Source organism: Dryobates pubescens, chromosome 2, assembly GCF_014839835.1.
Source record: "Dryobates pubescens isolate bDryPub1 chromosome 2, bDryPub1.pri, whole genome shotgun sequence".
Classification (NCBI taxonomy): Eukaryota; Metazoa; Chordata; class Aves; order Piciformes; family Picidae; genus Dryobates; species Dryobates pubescens.
Window position 1 is genome coordinate 12,090,998 of NC_071613.1, and position 19,253 is coordinate 12,110,250.

Below are 19,253 nucleotides of genomic sequence, written 5' to 3' on the forward strand. Positions count from 1 at the left end.
CCCCTCAATTTCCGCGGTGCCCCGGTGCTGTGTGAGGGTGTCAGCAGGACCGGCTCGCTGCCACGGCAGTCCCCAGGCTCCGTGCGCCAGCAGAGCGAGGAGGAAGGGGCGCAAGGTGTCCCGGTCCCGGCGGCTGTAGCCTCCCCTGGGCGGTGCGGCGCCGGCCGGGAAAGAGGAGAGGCCATGGGCGAATCAGCGTTCGTGTGCCTAGCGTGGCTCCAGCCTTCGGGCTTCCAGGAGCCTGAGGTGCGACCCTGGAGCGTGTTTTACGGGCCCCAGCCTGGTGTTCTTGGCCATGAAAACAAACCTGTTCGAGAACATACTGTAAACATTTTCCCACTCGAAGTGTAGCCACCTGGAAAGCAAGGTTTTCATAATTAAAGTGGCTCTGGGAGTATTTAGAACCAGACTGAGAAGACACTGTGAGTAAATTGAACTCTGTTTGTTCAGAAGGTCCCAGCCCTGTCCAAACAATCTTCATGTTGGAGGTCCCATCCGACCCAAACCATTCTATGATCTGCAGAAGATAGTTGGCTACCTGGATGAGTCTGAGGGCAGGAGGGGAGGATGCATTTTCTGGTTGTGGTGGTGGTTTAGGTTTTTTGTTGTTTGTGGTTTGTTTGTTGTGGGATTTTTGGGGGTTTTGTTTGTTTTTAATTCGTTTACTTAAAGCTTACTTGTGATCTGCTAAATAAAATCAAAACCATCCATAGCTCTTTCAAAAAAAACACAACCAAATTCAAACAAAAAACCCAACAACCAAAAACCCCAACTCTAAAAACCTAGTAATCATAGCTCTTGGAATTAAATTCTTTTAAGCTGTCCATATGCATGTGGCAATGTGCTCAACTTTAAAGTCTTGGTCTTAGTTTTGCTTTTAGTTGATGCTGTTGTTTAATTTAACAAAGATGCACAAGCTTATTAAATTGGTTTCATTTTTTTATGAACTACTTTGATTTTGCTTTCCTCCAATTCCGTGGGTTGAATGAAAGAGAGTTCATAAGATGTGTCTAGCTCTTCTGTTAGCACTAATGCTTTAATGCCTGAGGAAATAATTTTTCTCTCATGTTGGAGGAGTAAGGGAAGATTATGGTTAGAGGTTGATTCCACATGTGGTTAAAGTACTCTACAATTTTTCATTTTTGGTATGATTTAATTCATAATGTTTGCAATGGGGAGGTATAAAGTTGGGTATTTTTATTTGATTTTGTGTAGCAGTGCAACAGAATAGCATTTAAAACAGAAGTAGCTGCAGTGCTCCAACTGTAGGCTGGCCTGCAAACCTGAATTGTGAGCTTTCTGTGCGGTGCTTGTGATGGAAAGTGGCACACAAATGATTTGAATCCATTTTGGTTTGTGCCAGACAAATTATAAGTGGCGAATGTAAATGCATAATTGTATAGAAAAATACTAGAAAATTCCTAGTGCTGTCTTTTAAATATAGGTAGAGAATCAAATTTGATAGCTCAGCAGCGAAGGCAAATGAACATAACAAATGTACAATAGTTATTTAGGCCTAGGTTTACAATTTCACATGTAGTAAGTAGCATGCATAGAATAATTTCTGTTGGAAGACATCTTTAAGACCATAGACTCCAACCATTAACCCAGCACTGCCCCAAGTCCACCACTAGGCAATGTCCCTAAGCAACACAGTTACTCATCTACTACCTCTTTTAGGTACCTCCAGGGATAGTGACTCAGCCACTTCCCTGGGTGCCTGTTGGAATGCTTGACAGCATTGTTTAAACTTTGCACAGAAAGATAATTTGGAAATTCAAACTGTATTTGAAAGGAAAATAATTCACATTTTGCTTGAGGAAGAAGGAAAAAATATTTCAGGTCTTTGAACAAGCTCAAAGCAGAATTGTCTGTGCACTGTGTACTTCTTTTTAGTAGTGTCCATATATATAAAGCATATGTTGCAAAAAATCGAACAAAACCTGACAGACAAACCTTTCAGAGGATTGTTGGGTTTTGTTTGGTGTGTTAGTCTCCTCTCTCTCTCTCTTCTTCCCCTATGAATTCTGTTCTTACCAAATGAAAATGCATTACCTCTGCATGCAGGGGCTCACAGCCGTTGCAGGGCATTTGTACTATGGGGACTCATGACACGCAGAAGATCATAGCTGATTTTTTTTCTTACTTAATGAATTTTCTGTGAACCTTTCATGGGCAAAGTAGTTCCATTAACTGTAAATGTTTCTGCTGATCTTGGCAAAGCTGAAGATGCAAATAAGTAAAAAAAATGATGAGTCCTGTACCAGTAAGGAGTCTGTAAAGGAGTGAGTTGACCTACCTGAGGGTTTTTCCCGTGTAAGTACTTGCAAAGCCTAGACTTTTCCTTTCTAACTGGGGGAAAAAAGAGTGTCTAGTAATAACCGGAGGTGTGTTTGGTCTTCAGACCGTGCTGCTCACATAGGCAAAGTGCTTGTTGGAGATACAACTATGATTATACTCTTTAATGTAGTGTAGAATAAGATTTTTGTCACTTTTACAGCCTTATGGCTTATGGCTTATTTGTCACTGGGAGTATTTAGGACAGAGAACTTAATGGTTATACTGTGCTCAACAGTAAAAAAAACAAACAACCAAACCTGGTTGGACCACGAATGGTTTGGACCATTCGTGCCTTCTGTTTTAATTCTGAAGATGCATTAGTTGTATGTGTAAATTAAGATCACTGAATTTTGTTTGAGTGATAGAACAAGAGTAAATCTCCATGGGGAATTATAATAATTTTACCAGTAAATTGGTATACTTATGTGATGTTGTTCAGATAAACCCATGTAATGTGGCAGTAAGCCTGGCTTAGGGCAGTGATACTTTTTTTTCTTGTGGTTTGACCATTTTATATTTAAAAAAAAAAAACCAAAACCATTCTGTAGCCTTCTCCAAAGGGAGCAGCAGGTATGTTTTTCTTGCTTTTTAGGATGGCGATCAGTATTTTATTTGTCACTATTACCAGCAGTCTGAGATAGCTATCAATGAATGACATTTTAGTTTGCTTTCTGAATGTGTGAAATAATTCTTCTTGTACTCTCTCTGTGGTGCAGGTGATACTGGCCTAGGAGCAAGAACATGGATCAAACAAATTTTGAATCAAGACATGTCTTTCCAACATATAAAAATCATTTACCCAACAGCTCCTTCCAGGTACTGTTTAATATACTTCAACTGTAGGATTCAATTACTCTAGTCCAGTACTTCAAAATATGCTTGTGAATATTGGTACAGACTGGCATAACACTTCCTCCTCTTTTCCATATGCTTTTTTGGCATGACGGGCTCAGCAGGGCATTGCTGCCCGGGAACTGTAACTTTTAAGTGGTTAAGACTCTAAATGCTGAAGACTTCACACAAGTTCCAGTCTCTAATTCAAATCCATCTCCTTGATATAAACAGAGGATACTCCAGTGTATGTTGTAATGACATTACAGAGCCACATTCACAATCACAGTCCTACTTATATTAATTTCCATAAACTAGCTACTAAAATATTCTATTATGTTTAATGCTAGGTTTCAGTTCTGAAGGTGGTCAGCGTTCCTGGCAAGTAGAACGTGAAAGATCTTCATCCACCAGCGAAAAGACTGGGAGTTGAAAAATACACATTTCTCCTATGAACCCTAATCCAACTGTTCCAAAGAGAAATTCACTGCAAGCAAAAATCTCATTATTAAATCACACTGTGTGACCAGTTCTGGGGCTCCCAGCATAAGGAGAACATTGAACTGTGAGAGGCAGGTCCACAGGTCCACAAAGATGATCAGAGCGCTGGAGTGCCTCCTTTATGGAGAAAGGCTGCAAGAGTTGGGACTGTTCAGCTTGGAGAAAAGAAATCTTCAGGGAGACCTTACAACATCCTTCCAGTGTTTCAAGGGGGCATACAAGAAAGCTGGGGAGGGACTTTTTATTTAAGCTTGATTTAAGCTTGAAGAAGGTAGCTTTAGACTAGATATTAGGAAGAAACTCTTTTGAGAGTGAGAGTGATGAGAGACTGGAACAAGTTACCCAGGGAAGCTGTGAGTGGTGCCTCCCAGGAAGTGTTCAAGGCCAGGCTAGACAGGGCCAAGGTGTCTCCCCATGGCAGACATTTAGAGTCCCTTCCAACACAAGCCATTCTATGATTGTATGATCAGTGGTAGACTGGAAGAGCTCATGAGGTCGAACCTAAAGGCTAAAAGTTGGACACCTACCTTCACATAAAGACGTGGCCTTATATTTCAGAGATGATTAATTTTTCTTATTTATTTTTAAGGTGTCTGCACCTCTTAAGTTAGAAAAATGCTTCCTTTCTTTCTGAGTTTGCATGTAAGTGTGGATGCATGCTGAAAGGAAAAGGAAATTGTGACATTCTACACTGACTTTCGAGGTACAGAGGTTTGAAAGTCAGAAAAAAAAATTCTTGGAGGATATAAACAAGTATTATAGCACATTTTGTCTGGCAGTCACTAGTATGTAAAAAACCCAAAACTTTCCTTGACCATGTATTTTTATGATCTACTTAGGCAGGAAAAGCAATTGAGAGATTGGAGTGTGAATGTGCTCACTGTGTTACAGAAAAATTGGGCTGTGAGTGCAAGTCTTTGAAGCAGTGTGTTTTGGGTTAGTAGGTAGTGAATATGATTTTCTGTAAATAATATGTTCATTACTTCACTGATGATAGGCTAAACTGATGCTAGAGCTATCAGTGGCACACCTTACATACTGATGGCCTCTATTCCTTCTCTGTCAATGCAGCAGGTACTGGAGAAGTGCAGGAGATTTTGCTTCTCTGTGAAATGATCTGTCCTCCCATATGCAGCCAGAGCACCTCAGCCCATATCTGTTAGGCCAGCGCTTCACTTTCCTGCTCCGCTGCACTTCTGGAGTCCAATCCTTTTTTTCATTCATTTTGGTGTCTTTGGATATTTAGAGATGTAAACTATGTATGAACCATTAGCCGACTAGATACGACTCAAGTGACTGAAGTGTGTGGCACTTACAGGGAATTTGTTGTTATCTAACGTATTGGATTTCAGTACTTGGTAAACAGATACGAAAAAAAGGATACTGTTGCAATTAAAAGATACAAACAAACAGCTAATTCCACTCTTTTTAAGCTGAGTTCTCTAGAGCAGAGAGGGGTCAGATCATGCACGAGTTGCTTCAGAAATATTTTTTAGCAAAGCTGTGGAAGGTTGTATATTCCAGAGTATAAAAAATCCCTACCCTATTAGTCTTTGGCAATATGAAGTACGCTTGGGAATATCAGTGTACAGCCCTCTGTTGCTGATAAGCATCATTAGCTGACACAGTGAAGTAAAGCAGATGCCCTTAACTAGAAAAATGTTTGCCACTGTTTGCAGCAATGCTGAAGTGAGGTTTGTGAAGATAGATATTGGTTGAAATGGAAATAACAGAGGCCTTTACAGCCCCATTTCACATTGTTTTCCTATTCGTGTCCAAAACACACTATGCTTTTTTTGAAACATTTGTTTTAGTTGCTCTCCATTATTCCACAGAAGAGAAAAACAAAGCCTAGAACTTCCAGACTTGGATGGCAGACATTGAAATAATTATCTGCATTAGGAACTTCAATATATGGTTTGATTTTATGTATGTGTGTATATGCGTGCGTTTTGATCTCCCCGGTAAGTCAATAGGATGAGAGGAGATGGGCTTGTGCCAGGGGAGGTTTAGATTGGATATTGGGAAAAATTTCCTTGCTGAAAGAATGGTCAGGCATTGGAACAGACTGCCCAGGGAGGCAGTGCAGTCACCATCCCTGGAGGTATTCAAGAAACAAGTAGATAGGGCTTTTCAGGATATAATTTAGTGGGTCATGGTAGCTGGGTTACAGTTGGACTCAATGACCTTAAAAGTCTTTTCCAACCTTAATGATTCTATAAGAATTCCAAATGCTTCTGGCACCAACAGTAGAATTTACCATCCTTGATAAAGAGACGTAGAGGTGCATGGTTGTGGGTGTGCAAATAGGGTGAAGAAGGTTCTGTACCAGTATTTGGTCATATGGAGACAGAGCAACATGCAGGTGGAAAGCTATGTTGATGTGAGAGTCTCTGAGTGGTGCAACCTGCCACTGCCTTGTCAGTTACAGGAGCAAAGTGCAAAGCTTACCAGCAGGCTTTTACGCTGATGATGAAATCAAAGAAAAGCCTGAAGCTAGGCAAGACCATATTAGGATTGCTTGGCTAACATGCTCTTCTGGCAAAATGCTGTTAACGTGGATGTAGTTCATACTCTATAAACTTCTGTCTTTTCCAAGGTAATTTACCACATACACATTTAACCCTCTTCATCAAAGTAGTTATGCCAGTAAAAGCAGGTTTGATGATACAACTGCAGTGCCAGAGGCTTTAGCAGGATAAACTGCAAGTCAGGAATACCTCTTCATGTTTTCGATGGCTATAATTCCACAGATAGATCTATAGACTTAGTGCTAGACATTCTTCACCTCTATTAAATAAGAGTGCTAAAAAGCAGCAAAAATTCACGCTTTTGAACAAAACACTGAAAATTTTATGTTTTCTTTGTAGAGGATGGATTGAATTTATGTGTTGCTAAGATTTTATCCCAGGCACTGAAACATATGCATTTTTCATTTACCAGACTGTGAGATGTGTTTTGATTCAAGAGTGAGTAGGCTTGAAAATTTTGGAAACGTAGCATGCCTTAGAATCTAGAAGAATTGTAAAACATGTTCTCTGGCTTCATCAGCATTAATTTCAGCAAACACAAGAGAGGATGCTTCCATTCTGTGAGTAAAACTAACAGAATATTGCTGAATTACATCTTATAAAATTGTTTTTTACTATTCTCTATAGGTCTCTGTAAAAAGCTACACTTTTGTAAAGAGATTTACTTTCCTTTTAAATTTTTTTTGTTTGCTTTTTTATTTTTGTAATGTGCAGGGTCTGGGTGGAGAATGATTACCAGGTAAAGTGCTGGCAGCATTTTGTCACACTCATCCCCCCATCACTTTGGAAAGTCCTATGGGCTTGTTTCCTGAGTGAGAATAGTAAAATGTAGATAATGCAATGTACTATTAAAAAAAATAAATCCTTGCAACCTTTCTAATTAAAATGCTTATGTTAAAAAGCATAATTAAATAAAAAAGGGAGAAATACAAAGTGTCCAGAGAAGGGCAGCAAGGCTGGGGAGAGGCCTTGAGCATGAGCCCTATGATGAGAGGCTGAGGGAGCTGGGATTGTTTAGCCTGGAGAGGAGGAGGCTCAGGGGAGACCTTATTGCTCTCTACAACTACCTGAAGGGTGGTTGTAGCCAGGTGGGGGTTGGTCTCTTCTCCCAGGCAACCAGCACCAGAACAAGCGGACACAGTCTCAAGCTGCACCAGGGGAGGTTCAGGCTTGAGGTGAGGAGAAAATTCTTCACAGAGGGAGTTGTTAGCTGTTGGAATGTGCTGCTCAGGGAGGTGGTGGAGTCACCTTCCCTGGAGGTGTTCAAGAGGGGACTGGATGTGGAACTTGGTGCCATGGTCTAGTAGTCATGAAGTCTTGGGTGACAGGTTGGACTTGATGATCTTTGAGGTCTTTTCCAACCTTGTTCATTCTACAAATGATTTGAAGTCCAAATGTTCAATATGATGTAGTGAGAGGAAGTGGCACCTGAATTTGATGTGTTTGGAGAGTAAGCACATGTAGCCGGTGCATGTAAATTCACTTGCAAAGTAAAACATATTTTTAGATGTTGCTTAGAGAGATTTTGAGGTTTTGCGTGTAATGTAGGCAACTGAGATACTAAAAAAAAATGAGCAGAGAACTTGTTCTAGTAAGTTGCTCTTTTAACATCATATAGCTTGCTTTCAGGATCAGTGCTTCTGTGCATAGATTAAACTTCCTAAATGCAGCAGAGTTCCATTTCCCATCCCTTGTAATTCTAATACAGAACTCTAATTATTGAGGGGAAAAAAAAAAAAAAGGCTCAAATTGTAGTCCTAGCAGCTGATGCAATCCCTACAGCCACGTCTACATTAATAAAGGAAAGGGTTTCCTTTTTTTTTTTTATTATTATTATTTGGGTCAGGATGGCTGCAGCTCTAAATACTGTTTCAGCTGCTACAACTGTGACTTAAACATTCAGTTTCTATTGAGTTTCTAAATCAGAACTGAATACTACCCAATTTAACCTTTTTTTTTTTTTTTAATAGAAAGTGATAGTTTAAATTGGCATTGCAGGAGCTAACGTGGTGAAGTTAAAACCATTTAGGCTTTACTTGTTTTAATAAGTATACCTTACCTTCTATAATTCCCTTTAAAAATCTAGGTCAAAGATTCTTTGCGTTGTCTAGCATTCCATTCTGACAGTCCTTCTGTTTTGCAAGTTAGAAAGTAAACTATAAATACTTCTTGTGCTATTTTGTAGATCTTTCTGACGTTCACTCAACATACCTTTCCGTGGCCAATAAGTCTTTGTGCTGTTTGTTGGGGTTTTTTCCCCCAATTTATTCTCATTTCTCTTGTCTCTGAGTATGTGGCTGGTAGGAACTGTTCAGCATTATATGGCCTGGTATTCCATCCCTTCACCTAAGTTCACATCTTTCCTCAGCTCATGGGTGGAAATGGGTTTCATCTCATCGTAGTCCCCATTTGGCTATATCGCAAAACCACCAGACAGTTTGGCACCATTCAGCTGCATTGGCAGTCTCTACTTGTGAGAGGCCTCAGATTGGAAAAGCAGCAGGGGTACTGCAGGTCAGACTTGAAATGGATTGGCGGAGCTGTGTAGGGGAGCATGCAGGGTGCCTATCATACTATTTTTGGCTCAAGTAAATGTTATTAATCCTTCACTTTTGTAAGCCCTAACCTCATTCATAAATTTAGCACAAAGAAGTCTTTTTGAGGTGGAAGTTTGAGGGACAAATGGAAAGGGTTTTCATTGGTATCATGGGGTGGTTCTTTCATCCGCTTCTGTAAGTAGAAATGTAACATTCTGCATAATAATGACGGAAGCATGCTTGGATAAACTTCATATATTCCTCTTGTTTCTCCTCTTCCATTAGATGAAGGAAACATGAACACACATACACGTAATTCTTACATCATACACGAAATACCATGTGGAATGCAAGACACATTTCTCAGAGTTACTTTAGTCATACTTGGGGAAAACAGAGTGGAACATGACAGTAATAATCTTGGATTTCTAATTTATTTAACTACATTGCTCTCTTAAGACATCCTTTCTCTTGTTTTGCTTCTCTCAACCATGTAGAGGAATTGGAGACAACGAATTTTGTATGGCCACCCCAGCAAGTATTTGTGGGATTCTAAGCTGTGTGTCATTCTGTGCCCTTGCTTTACAATCTTTTTTAGGGGTTTCTGTGCTTAGCTAGTGTCATTCATCTATCTTCAGTGTTATTTGCCACCAGCTTGTGAAAGATACCACTCTTAATCTCAGAGCATCTTTCGCACCACATAATGGAAAACCAACTCAGTTTGGACCCTGTCTTCTGTCCTGCCACTTCTTTTAGTGAATTCCTAAAGCAGCCACTATAAGCTGGCTGCTGAGTGTGTAGAAAAGGTCATAGATGGTTTTCTCCACTGTGATTTTGTTACTGTTTCCTCTGATCACTTCAAATCTCTGCAATTTATACCCCTGAAAAAAAACAACCAAAAACCCAAACAACAATCCAACCCAGCATTATCAAAGAAATGGAAACAAACTCAGAATTCTGCTGAGTGTTATGCCAGTTTCTATTGTGGCTTTCTTTATCTTGAATTAATAAGATTTGTCCTAAGTGAAAAAAGCTGTCATTATCTTCAGGCAACCATTCTATACTGGCTCAGTTAGCTCTCTGGCAATATGCATCCAGAACAACCTTATCAACAGCTGAAACTGTTCCTCACGGAGATGACTCTCTAGGTTTTAATTTTTATTTTTTTTTTTAAGTTTTCTTTAGAATTTGAACTTCTCAAATTCCTGCCCCATTTTCTGCTCTGTCACAGTGCTGCAAAGCTTCCTTGTTAAGATGTTGAACCTCAGTTTTGATGTAAGCTATATCTTGGACTAGAGCTTTGAATTGCACTTCCGATTTAGGTAGGCGGACATTGTACCTTCTCCCTCCTTGCTTCAAGCAGAGAGTGGGAATTAAAAAGCAGAATTATGAACTAGGTTTTCTACTGTGATGTGCTAATACCAGCAGTGAGGTCATGTGAGGAGAGAATTTGAGACTTTTAAGTAATTTGGCCTTTATTGGAAAAACTTTTCATCAGCATTAGGACAGTCAAGACTTGCTTCTAGAATCATAGCATAGTTTGGATTGGAAAGGTCCTTTGAAGGTCATGTAGTTCAGCCACTCTGCAGTGAGCAGGAACATCTTTAATGAGATCTGTTTGCTTGGAGTCCTGTTGAACATGACCTTTAATGTTTCTGTGAATGGGCCATCTACCACTTCTCTGGGCAACCTGTTCTGTGTTTTACCACTCTCATGGTTCAAAATGTCTTCATTATATCTAATCTAATCAAAATCTCCCTCTTCTTTAACCTAAAATCATTACCTCTTGTCATGTTGCAACAGGCCCTGCTAAAAAAGACTGTCCCCATCTTTCTTACAGACACCTTTTAAGTATTGAAAGGCCACAATAAGGTCTCTTTGGAGCCTTATGTTTATGTTTTCATCATGAGGACATAACTCAAATTAGCAGAAGCTAAGCTATCTAGAGTTTGTGAAAATTTGAATGATCTACATTACTTTGAAACTTTGCAGTGAAATCAATGAAAATTACTTCTGTTTGAAGATGTTTAACAGATTAAATACAAATACAGAGATAATGCAGGTTTTAGTTTCCTTTTAAGACATTCAAATATTAGGTGTGTAGAATCTGTGTGAAACTTCAGTCTCATGCAAGAAGTGTATGCACAAGGAAACAATTCTAGATCAATTCATACCATTACCAAATAAGACTAAAGTAATCAGAAAATGTGGTCTAGAGTGATTTGAGGATGTTGGGAAGCATTTTAGGGATTCTTTTCCTCAGAGTGCCTGCGGTTTCTTAAATGCTTGATTGTGGTGGCGAGAGATTGATATTAGCCATATCTCAGAATCGCAGATTGCGTTGGGTTGGAAGGGTCCCTCAAAAGGTCATCTTGTCCAACCCCCTCCAGTGAGCAGGGACATCTCCAATTAGATCACGTTGCTCAGGGCTCCATTATGTTTGACCTTGAATGTCTCCAGGCATGGGGCCTCCACCACATCTCTGGGCAACCTGTTTCAGGGGTTTACCTCTGTCATTGTGAAGAACTCCCTCTTGATGTCCAATCTAAATCCATTACGTCCTTTACATCTTCTTTTCTCTTATAGTGGAATTTCTAGGAAATTTTGTTTCAAATGTCTCTTAAAGATTGGTACAGATTTGGAATTTGGGTATGCCCAGAGAGAGGGACTTAAGCTTTGATTCAACTTGAGAAAAGGAAAAATCCAAACTTGAAGCTAACCATTTGGTCTGATGCTGTCCTTAACTGACCATGCCAATGGTAATGGATGGAGTTTTCACTCCACTCCATATTTCTTTGCTTTTGTGTGTTTCAGACCAGCCTCTCATGTCACTGTAACACAGGGATTTTATTTTTTTTTTTTTTCCTTTTGTGGTTTAATTGTATGAAAAAAATTTTGTGCTGTATCCTTGGACCTGTACAGATGGTTCCACGCCAAACATATTTGTTTACCATGGTAATGTCTGAGCTGTAGTGTGCCAGCTAATAAAGGGATTTATTTAAGGAACAAGGTGAATGGCTAAAACAGATGTGCCAGTTGGGTGAACCATTAAAGAATCTTACTTCTCAGCTTTATGTAAAGGTTATTTTTAATGCATTTCTGAGAAATCAAGAGTGGTTGCAAGAATGTTTTTGAGACAGCTGAAAGCATCTTCTCCATTTCCTTGGGAGTCTTTTCCCTATGAGCATAAGATAGCCTTTATCTTACTGAAGAACTGGCAAAAGCAGCATCTGAAAGTTCTGAGTTTTGCCATCTGATCGCGTAATATAATCTCATCATGGAGTTTGTCCTGTTTATAAGTTGTATGAGTCCATATTTTCAGTTGTGGGGAAACCTGTTTTAATATTTCTATAATGTAAATGCAAAGTTCTGTAACGTAATACAAATACGTATCTTCATTTCATGCAACTCCTGGGTCAGTCTGCCCTATTAATACTAAAACCTTACATATCTGTTCTCACACAAATATAGAAAATTAAGCACTCTGGCTGGCAAGCATTTTAACCAGGACTGATGCATTTGAGGGAGAAGCTCAACCTGTGAATTAAATCCTGTTTGCCCAAGTGCTTAGTCTGTTGTACATCACGTAGTCAAAGTGACTTCCAGAAACTCCACTGATTATGCTGTTGATATTTTTTGACTCCTTAGAAACTGACTTTTTTTGAATTTCTAATCTTTTTTTCTCAGGTGTTGATCAATTCGTTTGGGAAGAATCCTAGAGACAGTGGTAAAGCTAAAGAGGAGTTAAAACCAAAACCAACCAACCAAACCCCATGAAGCTTAAGTTGTTAAACTTAGGTTTCGATTATTGGGTGTGCAATATATTTCCATTGAATGTCCTTTAATTTAGGAGTTACCTTATTGTAATAGATAATAAGGACATATATAAGGATAATAGATAATTAGGACAAGGAGCAATGGATGTAAGCTGCAGCACAGGAGGTTCCATTTCAACACAAGGGGGAACTTCTTTACTCTAAGGGTTACAGACCACTGGAACAGGGTCCCCAGAGAGGTTGTGGAGTCTTCTTCTCTGGAGACTTTCAAGACCCATCTGGATGTGTTCCTCTGGGACCTGAGCTAGATTGTATGGTCCTGCTCTGGCTGGGGGGTTGGACTCAATGATCTCTTTGGGTGCCTTCCAACCCTTGACATCCTGTGATCCTGTGAGTAACCTGTATAACATAGTTAATGTGTTCATTCTGGTGCTTAAGTATAGGGTTTGTTTTGAACTAAGCAAATGAGAGGCTACTTAAAGCAAACACTGTACTAAACTATATACTTGGATACCATTTTTAATAACAGAAGGTTTTAGGTGCTCGTTCCTGAATCTGTGGCTCAGAAAAACTACACCGTTTCATGTGTCTTTATACATCTGTTGCTGTTTATTACCTCTTTCTTCACATTTGGCTTCCTAGCGTTTAAGTCATGGACTTTATTTCATGTTCATGGAACCGGGCAGAACAAAAATCTGTGTTCTCTCTCATTCTTTACTTCTGTGACTGAGTAATGGAAATACTGTACTATCTCTTGTATGCTTATACTAGTGGCAGTATTTCTGGATTAGGAATAGCTATTTACATCTATGAAACTTCTCTGGTATTAATAAAGGTAGAATTTGTTCCTTCATTAAGAATAATTGAAATAGTGGCTTTCTTAGGTTAGTTGTGGTTTTATTTAATCCTAGCACTGAAAAAAAACCCAAAACCCAACAGAGAGCACAGAAGTCGGTCTTAGCATTTTCAGTGAGTTCACATCCAGCCAAATTTATCAAAGGCTGTCTGTTTGTAGGCAATGATTGTAAACTGATCTGAGCTCATCTGAGCTCAAGTAAAAATGAAAAATGAGTCCCTCGATTAAACATTGCAATTAAGTATTTTAGGGGGACTTGGTTTTGAGATGAAGCATTGATCTCATAACAGTACCTTTGGTATTACGTTGTAGAGCCATTGCAAGGCAATTAGATCACCTTTCTTGGGATTTCAGAGCTCTATTCATCATCTTTAGTTAAAAACAAAGAAAAGGCTGCTTTGAATTGTAGCTTCCTTAATTATCTGAGATTTGGGCAGCATGTTAAAGCATTTAAAATACTAATCTGACAACACAGTGTTATGGTGGCGGGGGAGTATCATGTCTCACAATCTGGCAAATGCATGGCATTTCTTTCACTTACTTTTATGAGATACCTGCTCCATTAAGGTGAGGATGGCTGTATTTATTAAAGAAAAATTGACAGAGGAAAGAAGTTTTTGTGAATACCTAGAGGTTCATAATACCTCCTTTCAATTTCAAGAAAAATAAGACAACTGAATCCCATACAGTTACCTCCAGCAAGCTGTCTTGTTTCGCAGTTACTTCAGTTTGTCCTATTCCATGGTGGATTTCAGCCCTGACTTTGTTTAGGATTAAGCAGCTCTTGACAGAGTTGATTTAAAGTGTTTAGCTGACCTAATCAACCTTGACATTAAACTGACTGAATCTTGCATTTTAACATAGCTTCCAAATGCTCTCTTCATTCTTGAAAGACCACGTTTTGAATGCAGGGAAATGCAGTGTGACTGGAGTTAGACCTGCAAGAGGTTCCTTCTGTCCTTTGCTGGAGAGATACTGAATTGGATTTATTTATCATGTATGCTGAAGACTTTGCCTCTTCTGCTTGGGTAGTCATTAATTTTCTTTCCTTCCACCACTCCAGGCCATATACACCTATGAGAGGAGCCCTTTCCACTGTGTGGTTTGACAGATACAAGATCTCTAATGATGTTCCGGAACACATTGAAAGTATTGATTCTATGTGCCAGACACTTACACACTTGATCAATGATGAGATTAAAAATGGCATTGCAAAGAACAGGATACTAATAGGTAAGAGAAACTTACTTTCAGTTTTTGTGGATTTTAATTATTAAGAGATCATCCTTGAAAGCTCATGAGCTCAGCTGCATGCCTTGCAACTGCTGAGCTGCCTCTTCAGCAGCCAGTCCTGGAGAGCCCTGTATCAGGTGGGAAGCATGGCTAACTTTATGCAGTGTCCTCAGAAGTGTAACTTAAAACTATTTTTGTTTTAAATAGTAATTTGTAATTATTATTTAAAATACAGAGTGGGCAGTGATTTACTTTTAAAAGTACCTGGTTTTAATGTTTCCTTTTAGCCTTTTTCAAGAATGGAAAAGAATGGACTTGTATTTTGGAGAGTGGGGGTATAGCGTGTGAATAACCATGAGCTTTTCCTTATTGTTCTCATAATTTGGGGTCAAGTTAATTCATGGGGGAAAAATTTGCATGTTACACATCACTAAAGATTAACATTTGATAATGAGTAAAGTGTTAGCTGTCATAGCTCATAGTTGTCAATCCTCTTGTCCTTCTTAATTTCCCTGAATTTCCAGGAACTTTCACATTGCTTCTGTGAATTAGTGGGATATTTGGTCACAGGATTTGAGGGCAATGGGGTAGCCTGGGTTAGAAGGGGAATGGGAATTCATGAGTGCTTGGCTCCCTGTCTCATCCCTAGACCACAAACTATTTCAGGTTGGGGAAAAAACTCTTAATGTGGGAACTTATAATTTATGGCCAGCTGAGTCATGCCATCAAAATCCTGCATGGTGGAGTCACTACCATTCAGCCTACACGTTTTCTTGATCCAGCCCCACACTGCTCTTTGAAGGTCTCTGTTTACTTTCCCTTTTTGGCTCATTGCCCTGGCTACAGAATGCATTGTTTTGGATGGGTGTCAGCACAGTCTTTTTGATCTGTGTTTCCTGTATTATACCTGTTGGCTTGGAAACAGCTGAAGGAGTGCAGGTGCTTTTCTCTAGGGTGAGCTGGGAGATGTTCTGTGTACAGATCCAACTTGCTACTACAGTTTTTTCTTTTCTCTGTAGCCTTCAAAGTTAGAACTAGTGAAACTGTGGAGTATGAAAGTTGTTTAACAAGTCATAGGCAGAGTAAGGAAGTTGGTATGCACTGATTGTTTCAGCCCATAGATTGTTTGGGTGTCTTCATCTCTGTATGTTTGTATTCCTCATCTGTAAGTCAGAATAATCACATTTACTTCCTCTAGAGAGCTTTGATTTCAGGCTCCTAGAGTAAGGCACTGTTTTCTTGCCTCTCTCTCACAGAGACTACATGTATGCATCTTCACACTTGTAACTAAAATTCGTAGAACAAGCAAAATGAGGCAACCCTGAATTAGCTCCATCCAGAGTGGATGTTTGGCTGTTCAAGATTAAGTGTTCTTCCATGAGGATTTTGTGCCATCTCTCTGTGCTGATGTTGGTGTTTAAACAGTGTGTGATGCAGTGGAGAATGACGCTTAGAGATCCTGTAAGGTTCTTGTGCATAAAGCCTGGGTGTATTGCCAGTCCCCGTCAGCTGAATGTGACATTCTTAGTTGGTTTAGATGGAACTTCATGGAAATAATTGCCCATCTTCTGGCATGGGTTCTTAGAGGAAATTAGGAATTCTATAAAGGTACCTGGCAGCTTTGCAACATTTTTTGGTCGAAAGAGAATATGAGGCCAAGGTTTGGTAATGAAGATAGAGTCAGTATTTCTGCACCAATCTGTAATGTTCACTGGAAAAGATGAAATGAATGGCCTGAAATTTTCCTGAGTTTGGGAAAAATTTATGTACAGGAACTAAAGGTCACTTGCTTAGAATGTCAGACACCTAAGTCCTGTCATGTCTCTTCTGATTTCTCTTTGAAAAAAGTCAGGAATATCTATCCAGTACAAGAAGAGGAGGCTAGAGGTAACAGCTAGGCAGCAGACAGTGGGTTTGTGACTGCTAGTGCCGTAGAGTTGGAGGAGGCAGCCTTCTTGAGGTGAAGTGAATAAAACAATGGTAGCAAAGGAAACCAGGTGAAAATTTGCTATGACTGTTTTCTCAGTGCACTCAATGATACTGAGACATGTTGGAGGTCCATAATGGAAATACTGGTACATATTTTGTTATGTAAAGTAGAGACAGAATAGTTGAGAGAAGAGGCTGGAGGACTAGGGAGTCTGAAGATCAGTGGGAGCCTTTTCAGATAGGTCACAGAAGCCAAGAGAGCGGAGCAGTTGCATGAAGAGGTAGTTACAGGGCATGAAATAGGTGGCTAAAGGGTTAAGGAGAACTGGGTTGTAGGACTGTCTGTTTTGTAATGAGTGGGAGTTTTAATGAGTGGAAAGAAAACAAAATGAGTATGAGGAGGGTAACAACACTGAAGGTTATGGTTTTATATGGAATAACAGACTAGAAATTAGAGGCTGAGGATGAGTGTCAGATATTGTTAGATGAGGGTGAGTGAGGTGTTAGGCAAGCAGGAAGGTGGGTAGCTGCTGACAGCTCAGAGGTGTGGGCTAAGCAGGCAAGATCTGAGGGAGCACTGTGCAAAGGAGAGCAAGTGGGAAGAGAGGGGAAGCAGGAGCTGACTCTCAAGCAGTGGAAAATGAGAAGCCCAACACCTGGTGTTCTGGGGTATGATTATCCTAGAACCATTCAAACTTTCCACAAGGCTCAAGATTGTGGGTACAGTAAGATCATTTGTTCTGAAAGAAATTATAACCTGTGCTGTTTGTTTTGGTAGCACAGTTAGCACTAAAATTCACAAGTGGGTGCTTTGAGGGCAGAAGTCTAAAGATGAGGCTGGAGTTCAGGTTTTCTGATGCCACTCCTCTTTTCTCTGTATCTCCACGACCTTGGAGGAGGAGGGAATAGAGACTTGACTGTAATATATAATTGTTAAAAAAAAAAAAAATAATTCTGTCATCTCTAGAATTTGATAATGAAAGTCACTTTTTAGCCAAACATTCTTGTTGAGTTACTCTTCCGAGTCTTCCTGGCTACAGCACTCCTTGCACATAATCCTGTGAGGAGGTTCATATTGACTTTGGAGATAAAAGAGGATGATAAAATTAGTTAAATTCTCAGACTCAGAGCTTTGATAGTATCCTTTTTTAAAAAAGCTGTGTGTATCCCTTCTCCATAAATGCCTGGATTCATTGCTAAATTAGTTAAGCAAATAACCACCTTTTGAAACGTGGAACAATGTTTTCTTTTCTGATTGAAAACTTGAGTTGGTTTTTCAAGTGGTGGTTGGTTGTTTGCTTTTCTTGTTTTGTAGGGCTTTTTATATAGTGCACTATCAGTATGGAAGCAGGTCAAATAACTCTGCTTAGGTGGAACTAGTCAAAGATTTCAACAGTCTTGTCCAAGAGTACGTTTGAGCCTCTTGAACAAAATGGCAAACTCACATTTAGAGCATTCTGATAGTGCTCACTTCAGTGAGCTACACTTCAGTGAAAGGCAGTCTTCTTGTTCTCTTTTTTGTTGTTGTTGTTCTTAATTTAGTGCTGCTTGCCTCCTTTTACAGGTCACTTTTTCTGTAGTGCAGAAATGCTGATCCAAGCACATTTGTCTCTGCCACCTGTAGTCACTTGTGTAAGCAGCCAGTGAAAATAAGCTTTCCATAACAGCCCTGTAGATTTGACTGTATGCCAGAGAACACACGCGTGATTCCTGACCCCTTGTACTGTAACAATAACACAAAACTCACAACCGCTTTTTGTTTATTGCTAGACTTCTTACATAGCTACTGAACCATGGTGGAAGTAACATGAAAGCTCTGTGCTTCTTGTAAATATTAGCATTTTCATCTCTCTCAGTGTGTGTGAGGATGGGATGGGGAGGAAATACTTTGGCTTCAACATCGCAGAGAAAGAGGATGCTGTAAATACGGGAAGATAAGAGAAGGCACAATAAATCGTGAAAAAGCCAGGCAAACTACTGCACTTACAGTCTTGGCAGGTTATGTCTTTTGGCTTCTAAGCCTTTTGCTGTCACTCATCCGACCTTGTATCTTCTGTCTTTCTCAGGCAAATGTTGTCTTTCATTTAGAGACACACCACCTTGCTCCTGCAGAGTAAATTCATGGGTTTATATTGCCGTTTGGCACTAGGATTAAAAAGAGGGTTTTTTACATTCTGCACCATGCATGACTTTGTGGTTTATCTAAATAATGCTCATAAGATTCTGGGCTCAAAGCAGTAGTGTTAGTCCATCTGCCCTATAATCCCAGCAAACATTTCATTCATTTTCAGTGCCCCAGTGTAAACTTGCATTGCATTTGTACTTCAAGGAAAATGTTTACTCCTGTCTATTTGCACCCGAGCTGAACATTTGTTTTTGTTTTAGATCTCTACTACTCCTTTTACTTCTTCATGCACAAGCAAGACACATTCATTGACTCATAGAATGTTTTGGGTTAGAAGTGACTTCCAATGGTCGTCTAGTCCAACCCCCTCTGCAGTAATCAGGGACATCCTCCGCTAGATCAGGTTATGCAGAGCCCTGTTGAGCCTCATCTTGAGTATCTCCAGGGATGGGCCTCAGCCACCTCCCTGAGCAACCTGCTCCAGTGTTCCACCAACCTCTTGGTAAAGAATATTAACAAATGAATGTTTCTGTTTCCTTCATAAATCATTCAGGAGGTCGATACACCACTTGTTATTTTATTTCCCAGCTCTTC

At 39.7% G+C, this 19,253-nt stretch overlaps 1 protein-coding gene across 1 annotated transcript in view; it reads left to right on the forward strand.

The window, feature by feature from the left end:
* Positions 1 to 19,253, forward strand: part of LYPLAL1 (lysophospholipase like 1) — a 32,522-nt gene that overhangs the window by 295 nt on the left and 12,974 nt on the right. The window contains exons 2-3 of the mRNA XM_009900074.2: positions 3,057 to 3,156; positions 14,436 to 14,605. Of these exons, the coding sequence (XP_009898376.2) occupies positions 3,057 to 3,156; positions 14,436 to 14,605 (270 nt within the window). The remainder of the gene's footprint in view (positions 1 to 3,056; positions 3,157 to 14,435; positions 14,606 to 19,253) is intronic.